This window comes from Mauremys reevesii, linkage group 14 (genome assembly GCF_016161935.1).
Source record: "Mauremys reevesii isolate NIE-2019 linkage group 14, ASM1616193v1, whole genome shotgun sequence".
In the NCBI taxonomy this organism is placed as follows: Eukaryota; Metazoa; Chordata; order Testudines; family Geoemydidae; genus Mauremys; species Mauremys reevesii.
In genome coordinates this window covers 38,338,966-38,352,165 of record NC_052636.1, presented here as the reverse complement: position 1 = coordinate 38,352,165, position 13,200 = coordinate 38,338,966, and the positions used below count along the sequence as shown (strand labels likewise).

General features: G+C 48.4%; 1 protein-coding gene across 1 annotated transcript in view; it reads right to left on the bottom strand.

The window, feature by feature from the left end:
- The window catches only part of LOC120381632 (zinc finger protein 850-like), a gene marked incomplete at its 5' end in the record, with an annotated part of 181,823 nt that extends 168,977 nt beyond the window's left edge, over window positions 1–12,846 (bottom strand). The window contains one exon of the mRNA XM_039499789.1: window positions 11,753–12,846. Coding sequence (XP_039355723.1) covers window positions 11,753–12,846 — 1,094 coding nt within the window. The remainder of the gene's footprint in view (window positions 1–11,752) is intronic.
- Between the last annotated feature and the right edge of the window lie 354 nt (window positions 12,847–13,200).

Sequence of the window (13,200 nt, the reverse complement as noted above, 5' to 3'; positions counted from 1 at the left end):
CCCATGCACGGTATTGAGCACGTCTCTGCCTCTCTTGTTTATGGGCCCTGTGCTGGGATGGCAGAGGCAGGGCTATTGTTGTGTTCTCTGCTGGGTCTGTTTGGATCAGACTCTAAAATCAAACGCTCCCTTTGCTAGCAGGATCCCTCCGCCTGCTTGCCAGGGCATCTTGCTACACACTAGAGCCAGGTGCTAGGGCAGAAGCAGCTGCCCATGTACCCTCAATGGCAGGAGCGGTGCATGGTCCCTCGCCCTGCCCCCCCCACTTTGGATTACGGGGTGTGTCATGGTGTATATTGGGGGTCCTGTCAGGGGGTGGGGAGTGGTTGGATAAGTGTGGGAGTCCTGGCAGTCTGTCTGGGGGCAGGGATGTGGATAAGGGTCGTGGCAGTCAGGGGACAGGTAGGGTTCTAGGGGGCAGTTAGGGGCTGGGGTCCCAGGAGGGGGCAGTCAGGGGACAAGGAGTGGGGGGGTGTTGGGGGTTCTGAAGGGGGCAGGAAGTGGGAGGGAGCAGATGTAATTAGTAATTTGATATGTTGGGTGGTGCCTTTTTTTATGTGTTCGCTTCCCCTCATGTTAGACCCTGGCTATGCCGCTGCCCACGGGAATCCAATATTCTACAGTATTGCAACTTTTTTGTCTGGAAGGGGCCCCCGAAATTGCTTTGCCCCAGGCCCCCTGAATCCTGTGGGCGGCCCTGGAATAATGTCGAGTTTTTGCTCAGCGGGGAGGAGGGCAGTGGGGAGGGATCCTGGAAGCAGGGGAGTTGGACAGTGTGGGGAGGGGAGCCCAGCAGTGGGGGTGGGGGGCAGAGGTCTGGGGGAGGTCAGGGAAGGATCCCAGCGTTGTGGGATGTGGGCAGCATGGAGAGCCCAGGCCTGGCACGGGCTCTGGGCAGAGTGACTCTGTCCTTCTACACTCCCCCCCCCCCCCGGCAGGCTATGCCGGACGGGGAGAATTATGTGCTTGTTGGTAAATGTCAATGTCTGTGTAAATACAGGACCCAATGGCAAAATATTTCCTTTGATAATCATCAAACCTGACAGATGGGCAGAGTAAGAAACATGCTGCTTGAGAACGTGTCCTGTTCTAATCCGATACGGGTCCCTTCCGCCTTGGGCACCACCAGGTGGGTGTTTCATTTCCCTCCCTATTTTCACACAGAGACACAATGTCCTTTGCATGGATCCATGAACAGCAAAACCTCCCTGTGTCTCTTGTCTGAGCCAGGGCATTCGATTCCATTGACACCTTCTCTCCTGCAATGGTAATGGTCAAACAGAGGAGACATGGCCACCTTCAGCCCTGGCAGTGAGATATTCCCTCTCCTCTTTCTTCATGCTGATGTTGTTATTCCATAAAACATGAACCATGGAATAAAAAGCTGAGTTTACTCCAGGGTGAGGAAAGAAAGGAGCCACCAACTCCCCAAAAAATCTCAGTGCCCCAGAGAAAAGCTGCCCCTGTTATTGGAACTAATGATGTGCTGGAGATATGTTGGGAAAAGGGACTGTCTGAATTGCCAAGGCAGGAAACGAACAATCTACAGCAACATCATTAACCACAGACACACTCTAGCCATGCTCCAGTCAGTGGGGAAATGGGCAGGAATTCATAACATCAACTATAAAAAGTGATACACATCTAGAAATAGCATAATTATAATCAGCCAGTCAGAACCGCTCCATAGACCCCTTACGCGACAATCTTTCTACAATATTGGGTACAAATAGAACAGCGGTCACAACGGTGATCTATACAGTTACAGATTATATCAATAACGTCACAGGAGGTGGCATGGCATCAGTGAGACTGATCGTGGAATAGCCTCCAGTTTTGGTGTCCTCGTTTGAAAAAGATGTTGTGAAATTGGAGCTGGGGAAGCAAAGAGCCACCAAATGTTCTGAGGGCTGGAGAAAAATGCCTTCTAGGGAGCTATTGAAAGAGCTCAACCTGTTTAGCTGATCAAAAGAAGATTGAAAGGTGACTTCATTGAAGTGCTGAAGTGCTTCAGGGAGAGAAAAGATTGGGTATTAAAGGGCTCTTTAATCGAGCAGAGAAAGGAATAACAAGACCCAATGGCTCGAAGGTGAAAAGAGACAAATTCATATTACAACTAAGGCACAAATATTCAACAGCGAGGATGATTCACCACAGGAAGAAGCTACCAAGGAAAGTGGTGGATTCTCCATCTCCTCATGTCATTTCATGAAGACTAGATGCCTTTCTGGAATGTGTTTGCCCCCAAAGTAGCTCTTGTGTCATACAGGAGGCCTGTGATATGCAGGGGGTCAGATTAGATGCTCTAATGGTCTCTTCTGGACATAAAGTCGACTAATTTCTGAAAAACTGAGTGTAGCATTGGGAGCAGCGTCTGATGTTTCCCTGTCTAGCCGGCTTGCTGCCTAGAACGAACGCTCCTTGAGTGGGGTGATCCACAGGGAGTAGCTCAAACCTCCAAAGTGCCTGGCCAGGGGCAGGACATTGGCACAGCAAGGGAGGGGTGTGGCAGTGACATCACAAAGGCCTTTGGCAGGACCTCAGCCTATTGGTCCAAGGTGGTGGGGAGGTGGTGACCTCACAGAGAGATTCTGACATCAGCCAGGCAGGACAGGGGCGAGGGGCCAGGGAAACCTCAGAGACCCCTGTGGCTTTGCTGCAGCAAGTTTCCTTCTCCAGGTCTCTCTCTTTGAGGACTGAGAGAGTTTTCGGGTTCACGTACGGGAGCGCCAGGAGGAACCTCTTTCGAGTTTTCTCCTTCCCCTTTTAGTGATTTTACTAGAAAACAGCCGTCCCTGTTTAGAAGGTAAGAGCCTCCTCGAGGTCTGAAACCTGTTCAGTCTGATCCATCTGGTGACAGGTCCATTCCTGCTTGCATCCGAAGAAGTGGGTATTCACCCACGAAAGCTCATGCTGCAAAACATCTGTTAGTCTATAAGGTGCCACAGGTCCATTCCCTTCTCTATACCTCAGGCTCCCCATCTGCCCAATGGGAACAGGGACAGTTCTCGAACTCTGGGCAGTCGTGAGCCTGAGTGAGATAAGGGGCGATAAAGCCCTCTGTGAAGGAGAAAGGGGAGTTTCACGGTGTTTAGCACCAAGGAATTCTAAAGTTTGCTAACATGTCTAGTCTGTGGAAACAAGAAATGGTCGGGGCCAAACTTTTTAACCACTGCCTTTTCTAAAGCCCATTCAGGGATGTGAGTCTCTGTCTTTTAGGTACCTGGGGTTCTTTGCCAGCAGGAGAGAAGAGGTTCCTGCCTCCATTTTTGTGGCCTTAACAAACCAGGTGTTGTGCCCCAGTTCTTGTCTGAGATCCCTGAAAAAGAACATCTTCCCATCCATGAACAAGACAGGACCTATATTTCAAAGGGGAACAAAGAGACCCCTGGGCCTTACAGACTAGCCAACCTCACTTCCATAGCTGGAGAGATACTGCAATACATTCTTAAACAATCAGTTTGCCAGCAGCACCTAGAATCATAGAATCTCAGGGTTGGAAGGAACCTCAGGAGGTCATCTAGTCCAACCTACAGGATAATTTGATTCTTAGGACGAGTGAGCATGGATTTGTCAAAAACAAATCATCCCAAACCCAGCCTCTTTCCTTCTTTGGCAGGGTTCCGGGCCTAGTGGAGGTGGGTAAACAGTATGAATGATGATTTGGAAAATGGAGTGGAGAGTATCGTTCTAAAATGTGCAACTGACACCAAGTACTTTGGAGCACAGGACTGGAATTCAAAACGCCCTTAACAAATTGGAGACTTGGTCCTCTTGAGCCAAACCCCATGGCTGGGCCCCTCTCTCTAGACTGGGCTGAAGTGAAACCCCAGAGCCAGACACTCCTCCTCCTGGGCAGCGCACTCCGACTTGGAATGGTCAGATGCTGCTTAGCGCTGTCAGAGCAGCTTTGGCTGGGGGATTCTCCCAGCACTTTCCAATAGCGGGAAGGTACGAAATCCCCATTTGCCTGCTGGGGACGGAGCCCTAGAGGGGGGAGCAACTTGCCCAGAGTCCCACCAGAAAAGGAAAACAACCAGCAGTGGAACCAATAGGAAACCCAGCAATGGAACTCAGGAGCCCTGCGGGTTTGCTAGGGTGACCAGCTGTCCCAATTTTATAGGGACAGTCCCAATTTTGGGGTCTTTTTCTTATCTAGGATCCTATTACCCCCCACTCCCTGTCCCGATTTTTCACACTTGCTGTCTGGTCACCCTAGGGTGTGCGCATGTGGGGTCCCAGCTGCTCCCTGCCCCCCTCATTGAAGCAGGTGTGCAGGGTTACTGCCCTGGGAACTGCAGGGCACCAGTGGACATGGGGATGGCTGGAGGCAGGGCAGGGGCTGATTGGAGGTAGGGTCTGGCTGCAGGCAGGGCATGGGGTGCGGGGCTGGCTGGAGGCAGGGCATGGAGTGCAGGGCTGGCTGCAGACAGGGGCTGGCTATGGGCAGGGCAGGGGGTGCGGGGCTGGCTGCAGGCAGGGGCTGGCTGCAGGCAGGGCATGGGGTGTGGGGCTAGCTGCAGGCAGTGCAGGGTAGGGGGGTGCAGCAGGGGTTGGCTGGAGCCGGGGCATGCGGGGCTGACTGGAGACAGGGGCTGGCTGCAGGGAGGGCAGGGGGTGGAGGGCTCGCTGAAAATGTCCTGAGAGGTATTTTAAGGTGAAGATAACACCATGGTTACCAGGTGACTGGCACATCCTGGTTTAAAGCAAGGAAGGGACCTGGAGTTAATAGTCTGAAGTATTTGTGTTACCAGCCCGGTCACTGTCTGATCCCCCCCTTCAGTGCGGAGCAGGTGTGTACGTTGCTGGGTGGAACGCACAGACTCCTGGAGAGCAGGGGCAGCTGTTTCCATGGCAGAGAGCCTGGCACTTAGGAGACTTTCAACACTTGCTGTTTTGAAGCATTTCAGTAAAATAACGGTGGAGCTACAATGTCTGGTCCAAAATTTCAGCCCCCCTGGTGCAAAAACGCTATTTTAGGATCTAAACAGGAGGCTTCCAGTGCTAGGACACCTGACCAGAGAGCTCAGTGGGGGCATAACAGCTCCTGACTCTGAGGGTCCTGGGCTAAATCCTCTTGCAGGTGGAGGCGTTTCGACTTATTTGATCAATAATGAGGAAGGCGAAGATTTAATCCCAGGTATTTTTAGTAAAAGCAGCAAAGAATCCTGTGGCACCTTATAGACTAACTGACGTTTTGCAGCATGAGCTTTCGTGGGTGAATACCCACTTCTTCAGATGCAAGTAGTGGAAATTTCCAGGGGCAGGTTTATATATGCAAGCAAGAAGCAAGCTAGAGATAAGTGTGCGTGTGGGGCGGCATTTTGCCGGGAGGGCGGCAGGCGGCTCCGGCGGACCTTCCGCAGTCATGCCTGCGGATGCTCCACCAGAGCTGTGGGACCAGCGGACCCTCTGCAGCCACATGCTTGGGGCGGCCAAATTCCTAGAGCCGCCCCTGGCCACTCCAGATGCTGCCAGGTGAGGGGAGCCCCAGAGGCCAGCCCTGCTCCGGCCACCTCGGGACAGGTGCCAGGAGCCACTGAGCTGATGCTGCTCCTGCCACCCTTGGAACCACTGCTCAGGCTTTCCCCAGGCCAGCTGCTGGGGCAGCCACGGAGTCAGCCACAGTGACCACTGAAGAAGTCACAGAATCTATGACTTTTGCAGCATCCGTGACACAGAGGGATCCCTAATAAAGAGACAAACCCCTCCCTGCTGTGACTGCAGTTCCTGGAAGGAAAGAGACCAACAGAAAGTGAAGAGAGAAGGAAAGAGAGAGATTCCCTGTCACCTCTCTCCCCTGCTCCCTCCCCCTTGTATTCTGTAACCCCATCTCACTGGGTTCCCTGTGCTGGTGCCATGGGGGTGACACTAGAGTTCTGGGGCTTTGGGGGGAGGGGAACGGGGCTCTTCACTTCTCAGCATTTCACACAAATTTGTCTTTGGGCTGAAATTTCTCCTGTGGGGTCTCTCAGGCAGAGCTGCACCCCACCCCTTCAGTGGGAGGGTGTAAATTGCAGAGCAGGCAGAGAAGTCGCCCATAAAGGGTCATATTGATCTGGTGACTGGTTCTGACCGGGGTCACACGTCCTCTGACACAGGCTCATGTGCAGAACATGGGAGCGCTGGCTTGTCCTAAATGCTGTAGACTGTGAGTTCCTGGAAAGGGCAGGAGAGGAGCAAGAGGAGAAAGGCAGAGACATTGGAGACGAGGAATTGGGGGGCGAAGAAGGAGAGAACAGAGAGACAATAAATGATTGAAGCAGAACAGGTGTCCCAACTCCATCTTGCTCATCACAGGTGTTCAGAGAGACAGGTAGTTGCGGGTTTTCCAGTGTCAAGTCTGAACTTTGATTCTAACAATGTGCGTTGAAATATCAAGGGGATCTCCACATACCTGAGCTCTTCCCCCCGCCCCTGTTTTGTATTAATTTTTATTTTGACGTGTTTGGCTTAACCGTGATCGTCTCTTTCCCCACCTGTATTGCAATTTGGGGGTTATGTTTATTTTGCCTCCCTTTTGTTCATGTCATTATAATTGTAACAGCAAAGGAATCTGCAGGAGCAAAAACTGACTCAAAACTTCATTTCCCCATCATGCCGGAACATCCTACAAACAGCTCACGCAGCTGGAATCATAACACGCAAGGCCAGGGGATGGGAGATGCAGGTTTCCAAGTGTTCTGTCTTTCTCAGATGACACATTCCAGCCCCTTGTGTTCCTCCATCCTGTATGACCTGCTGGACTTTGACCCATTTATTGTCTCATTCTATAGATAATGTGATTGTAACACGATGTGACTGAAATTAAACCACTTCCAAATGAGGAAACAACAGAAGAGAAAAGCCATTATTGCATTGGCTGGGAATCAAACCCAGATGAATTGCTTGGAAGACACCTACGCACACCACTATACCACCAATGCATCTGGCAGGAGTAGCTTTCCTGCAGGCTTTCTGTGCTGGCAGAGGGAGTGACACATGACCACAGAGATAGTGAGTAGGGTGGATGGGCTGGAAGCTGCCTAACAGCTGGGAGCAGAGTTACCATCCCAAAGTGACTGAAAGGGGGCAAAGGTGAAAACAGATCTCATTGGGAGCTGGCCCCACACCCGCCCAGCCCCTAGGAGAGGGGAACTGAAGCTCAACTTCAATCACAGAAAAATCTTCCCTGAGAAGGAAGGGGACAGCTTGTTTTAAAGATCAGGTTTGTGTTTGTTCCTGCTACATACGGAGGGGCTGGGTAGTGCTGATTCCAGCCCCGACTCTGGAAGGATAAGGAACAAATTCAGGCTGCCAGTGACCTGCAAGAGGGAGATGATCTTTTGACAGTGACGGACACCTCGTCCTAAAGGCCTTTGTCTGCCCCCTTCCAGTGACTGTTTGGCACAGGAATACAGCCCCCACTCCTGGGTCTCTCCTGGGGAAATAATGTTTCTGTGCAAAACACCAAAGCTTTTAACAGAAAGGAAGAGAAGGAAATGGCCACATGATGGGACTAGGACATAAGGAATGAAACACAAGATGTTTCTCCCATGTGCATTGACTTTTAACCTTGTTTGTGGTGGTGTTGTATCCATGTTGGTCCCAGGGGTCCTCTGGGGCGCCGGGCATTGGCCACTTTCGGGATAGTGAGCTAGATGAACTGGTCTGACTCAGTGTGGCTGTTCTTATGTTCTAACTGCTGGTTATGGAAAAGACGACCTTCCAGGCTACACAGAACTGAAGAAGTGTGTGGGGTTAGCTCCAAAGCTTGTTCTTTCACCAACAGAGGTTGGTCCTCTGCAAGCTCTTACCCTCACCCGCCTTGTCTCTCTTGGACTCTGAAAAGTGTTTTCTCTCCACTCCCTTTGGAGAGAATTTAAGTTTCTCTTTGGGCAACTATCAGGCTGAAGCAATTGTATTGACTGTGACACTAGAATTGAAGATTTAATATTATAAATAATTGAGTCTAAACCTGAGGTTCTGGTTTTCACATTGGTTTTTCTAACTCAGTTCCCAGTGCTCTTCTAGAAAGGCCTCCAGGCTGCCTGCCCAGCCCAGCAAAATTGGCCAGGAGAAAGCCCACACTGCTGCTCTTTCAGGTAGTTGAAGGCTGCTATCAAACCCCCCTCACTCAGTCAGTCCCCAGTCTGTGGCAGTGCATGGGATTCTTCCGTCCTAAGTGCAGGACTCTGCACTTCTCCTTGTTGAACCTCCTCAGATTTCTTTTGGCCCAATCCTCCAATTTGTCTAGGTCGCTCTGGACCCAAACCCTGTCCTCCAGCGCTTGGATTCTTTACCTGCTTTCACAGAGCAAAGAGCACATGTTCCATGATTTCATAGGGCAGAGTTTTGTGCTATCGGGAGCTTTCCCTGTGTGAATTTGACAGGTGGATCAACATAGAGACACATTGTGACCCTTCTCAGGGAGCTGAGGGCTGTGAGTCTCCTTGTTGCCACCTGCCACAATGAAGAGGGAGTTTTGCATTTGGCAGCTGGATGTTAGTGACCAAACTCACCAGCCTGCTGGAACTCAAGGACCCTCCTCTGAGCTACAGCAGCCACCTTAACCCTTGAGTTCCTTCAATGTGTCCCCTCTGGGGCCAGCCTGGATCACCAGATACTCGGTGAAATCCCAGATCCTCTCTTCCCAAGTATCCCAGGTTACTAGTTTTACTGTGGACCATTGCTACTGTATCTCACACAGCACCTGAGTACAGTTATCGAAAAAGCAAAAAATGTATTTCACAACGGATAGAGATTTAAACAAACAAACGTGAGTGATGGAAACCAATTGTTACCACTAAACAAAGGCAGAAAATGATAGAATAGAAAGGCCAGCACAAAAAACAGAGAGAGGAACAATAAGATACTAAAAGGACAATTGTTGGAACTCTCCATTTCTCTCAGTCTTTGGATTGATGGGTACTAGAGCTGTAGCTACAGTTGAGGAACCACGGTAAATTTAATCTAATTAACTTTTCAAGATTAGCCATCATTTCCTGTACGACTAACAAAACACAAAAACAAGACAACTTTCAGTTTTCCAAAATAATTCACATTATCACAGTCTCTTATTCTTTAACCAATAACTTCACCTATAATTTCATTTTAATTGGTAACAATAACATATTCAAAGATCACAAATTCTTTTCATATATGTTAGTTTTCTTTTAATCCCCATTGCCAACAACTGAACCTTGGTTCTTATTGTGGTTTGTCCCAACGTAGGTCCCAACCACTTCTGTGAGTTCATATATCTCAGGATCTTCCGCCATATGTGTTGGTAGAAGGGGTCTTCTATGTCCGAATGTTTGCATCATGGAGAAAAATACCTCTCTTTTCACACTTTTTAATCTTTCAAAGTAGGAGGAGGTAGAGAAGTAATATAGATGCATAAAACACAAGAGAAACCTCTCTGGTCTACACTAAAAATATTTATCGGGATAACTATATTGCTTAGGGGTGTGAAAAATCCACACAGCTGAGCAACATAGTTACACAGCCCTAACCTTCTGTGTAGACAGTGCTACATGAGCAGGAGAGCTTCTCCTACCAACATAGCCACCGCCGCTTGCGGGGGCTGGACTAATCAAGTCTGATGGGAGAAATCTCTCCCATTGCCTTAGAGCATCTGTTATAGCAGTGCCAACCAGGCAGCCAGTTTGGGATCCACGGGAAGGACTGTCCTATGAAGCACTCTCTCTTTGCATTCAAACAGTGAAGGATGACTGTTCTCAATCTAACCCTGGCATACTTTGGAAGTGTAATCAGTGACACTGAACTAGGAAGTGGAGTTGTACAAACAATTTTCCTTGGGTCACCATAGCTTCCTTTACTGGGGTGGAAACCAAGAACTGGGTGTGGACTCTTTCAACCTCAGCTCTTTCCAAATCCTTGGTCTTGGATAGGTAAAGTTACACTTCTCTGAAGTAGAATCCTTTACAAAACCACTTAAAATCTCAGCAGTGTCAATGAGGAATGGCTTCCTGAAACATGCCCAGCTTTTCTTTAATTCAGTGGCACAGGTCCAGGGAAGGGACTGGATACAGGCCTGGGATCAGAATCTTCGTTAGTTACCAGAGCTGGAGATTCTATTCAAACATGGCTATTTTTCTGAAGCTATTACATTTTCAACACTGGTTTCATTTTATACACATCTTTAGCACCTACAAAGGATAAATTTGACAAAAACTCCGCTTCTATTTCCTCAACATCTGTGTCATGAAAGGCTGCATTTCCCAAAGCATAGGATTAGCTAGGAGAGATCTTCTGTAGGGACTAGGTTACAAATGTTTTGGGAACCAAACACATGGGCATTTTGCCTAGTTCAAAACCGCTTACCATGGAATTCTCTTCTCAGATCATCGGAGACAATATTGCCTTAAACAACTGAAATACACTGTGATAAGATGCACTTCCTTCAGTTACTTGGGGTTCTGCTGTTGTTCACCATTTGTGAGTGGAGATTTTAAATCACTGCTGTTTCTTTGTTAGCCTGTCCAGTAAATTAGAGAGTTCTCTCCTGTTGATAGAACTGCACTTCAGCTTTCTCCATGTCATCATGGAGGGATGGGGAAAAAGCAAAGCTGAAATCATAAATGAGGACTTTAGCAAAGAGTCATTGTCTTAAATTCTTCAATAAATCTGAGCTACATCCTACCAAACTGAACTAATATCCAATTGGGTGACCAAACAGCCTTCAGGAAAGATAGAAACCCGCATCACAGAGAGAGAATACATGACAAAGAAAGTGTCAAGTGAAATTCCAGAGCAGGTTACATCTGATTATTCAGAATCGACAAGAGAGTCTCCCATCACATTGTCCTCTGATCCATTCAAACCTGCTTCCCTCATCCCTGTCTCCATAGTCAGTTATGTTATTTACAAATTTTTTAGTATCGTAGCATCCCCATAATGAGGGAAAAACAGACCTCCTGCCAGAAGTGGCTTTACAATAGATGGAACCTGGAATTTAAACTCTGAATGATCACACTGTATTTGGGATCCATTTGAATTCCCCTCCCAGGACTTTGACACTTTCATCTCCAGTCATAGCGACTCTGATATAGGATTAAAGAAGTCAAAACATCATCTGCAAGCACATGACACTTATGAAGTGGATGGATAGAATGTGATGAAGATAAACTCTGCCTGGCTCAGGCAAAAGGTAACAGATCTGCAGTGATGGGGAAGGAGGGAATCTCTGAGTCACCCCATCTCCTTCCAGTGTCACAGAAGCTGTAATTATACTTTTTCCTGCCCCTCCTCCTCTTCGTTTACATATAATTTGAAAAATTCCCACTATAACTGCTCTTCAGCACAACCCAGAGCAATGTGAGAACAACTGGTAAGGATATAATCTGTATCACTGGTGACTAACAATAACTTTGCAATAGGAGGAATGGTATAAATGTGACGCTCCCTGGTTCCTCATAGGAAGGGCACACTCCAGTTACTTGTGGGATAATAGAAAGAACAAATAGGTCCATCTCAAAAGAGGGCGAACTGCAAAAGGCAAAAATGGGCCACTCATCTGGACAAGCTGAGGGATAACGGTGGTGCAAACAGTTCAAAGAGTTTTAAAAGTTACTATGTGGGAATCAGGAAAAGTATTAAAAAAACAAAGTATTGATAGCCCTAGAGATTTTTACAATGTTGATCTCTCTTGCAGATTCTCTGATGGTTAACATGGGCTGAGTGCCAAGAGAAGGTTTTCCCACACTCACTGCATTCATAGGGCCTCTCCCCTGTGTGGATTCTCTGATGCCTGGAAAGGGCTGAACTTTTAGTGAAGCATTTTCCACACACACAGCATTTATAGGGCCTTTCCCCTGTGTGGATTCTCTGATGGGTAATAAGGTGTGGGCGGTGATTGAAGGTTTTCCCACACTCTCTGCATTTATAGGGCCTCTCCCCTGTGTGGATTGTTTGATGACTAATAAGGTGTGAGCTGCGACTGAAGGTTTTACAACACTCATGGCATTCGTAGGATCTTTCCCCTGTGTGGATCCTCTGATGTCTAGAAAGGGCTGATCTGTGAGTGAAGGTTTTCCTACACTCTCTGCATTCATAGGGCCTCTCCCCTGTGTGGATTCTCTGATGAACAGAAAGGGCTGATCTTTGAGTAAACGTTTTCCCACACTCACTGCATACATAGGGCCTGTCCCCTGTGTGGATTGTTTGATGACTAATAAGGTGCGAGCTGCGACTGAAGGTTTTCCCACACTCACGGCATTCGTAGGATCTTTCCCCTGTGTGGATCCTCTGATGTCTAGAAAGGTCTGATCTGTGAGTGAAGCTTTTCCTACACTCACTGCATTCATAGGGCCTCTCATCTGTGTGGATTCTCTGATGAACAGAAAGGGCTGATATTTGAGTGAAGGTTTTCCCACACTCTCTGCATTCATAGGGCCTGTCCCCTGTGTGGATTCTCTGATGTCTAGAAAGGCCTGATCTGCGATTGAAGGTTTTCCCACACTCTCTGCATTCATAGGGCCTGTCCCCTGTGTGGATTCTCTGATGTCTAGAAAGGCCTGATTTGTAAGTGAAGGTTTTCCCACACTCACGGCATTCAAAGGGCCTCTCCCCTGTGTGGATTCTCTGATGTTGAGAAAGGTTTGAGCTGCTAGTGAAGCATTTTCCACATTCACTGCATTCGTAGGGCCTGTCCCCTGTGTGGATTGTTTGATGCCTAATAAGGTGTGAACTGCGATTGAAGGTTTTCCCACACTCACGGCATTCAAAGGGCCTCTCCCCTGTGTGGATTCTCTGATGTACAGAAAGGTCTGAACTCTCAGTGAAGCATTTTCCACACTCACAGCATTTATAGGGCCTGTCCCCTGTATGGATTTTCTGATGGGCAATAAGGTGTGAGCTGCGATTGAAGGTTTTCCACACTCACGGCATTTGTAGGGTCTCTCCCCTGTGTGGATTCTCAGATGAACAGAAAGGTTTGATCCGTGAATGAAGTTTTTCCCACACTCTGGGCATGTATTTTTTCTCTTTCGCCTGAGGATATCCTGTTGTATTGTGGTTTCCATGAGGACCTTCTGAGTTCCCCAACAGAAAATAAATTTATCCACTTTCTCCCCTGGCTGGTTTCCTTGCTCTCTTTCTGGTCTGTGCTGAATCTCCCAGGAGTTTCCCTGCTCAGGACTCCTGGACACATTCCTTTTCGATCTTTGTGATAATGCTCTGTTTTTACCCACTGGCTCG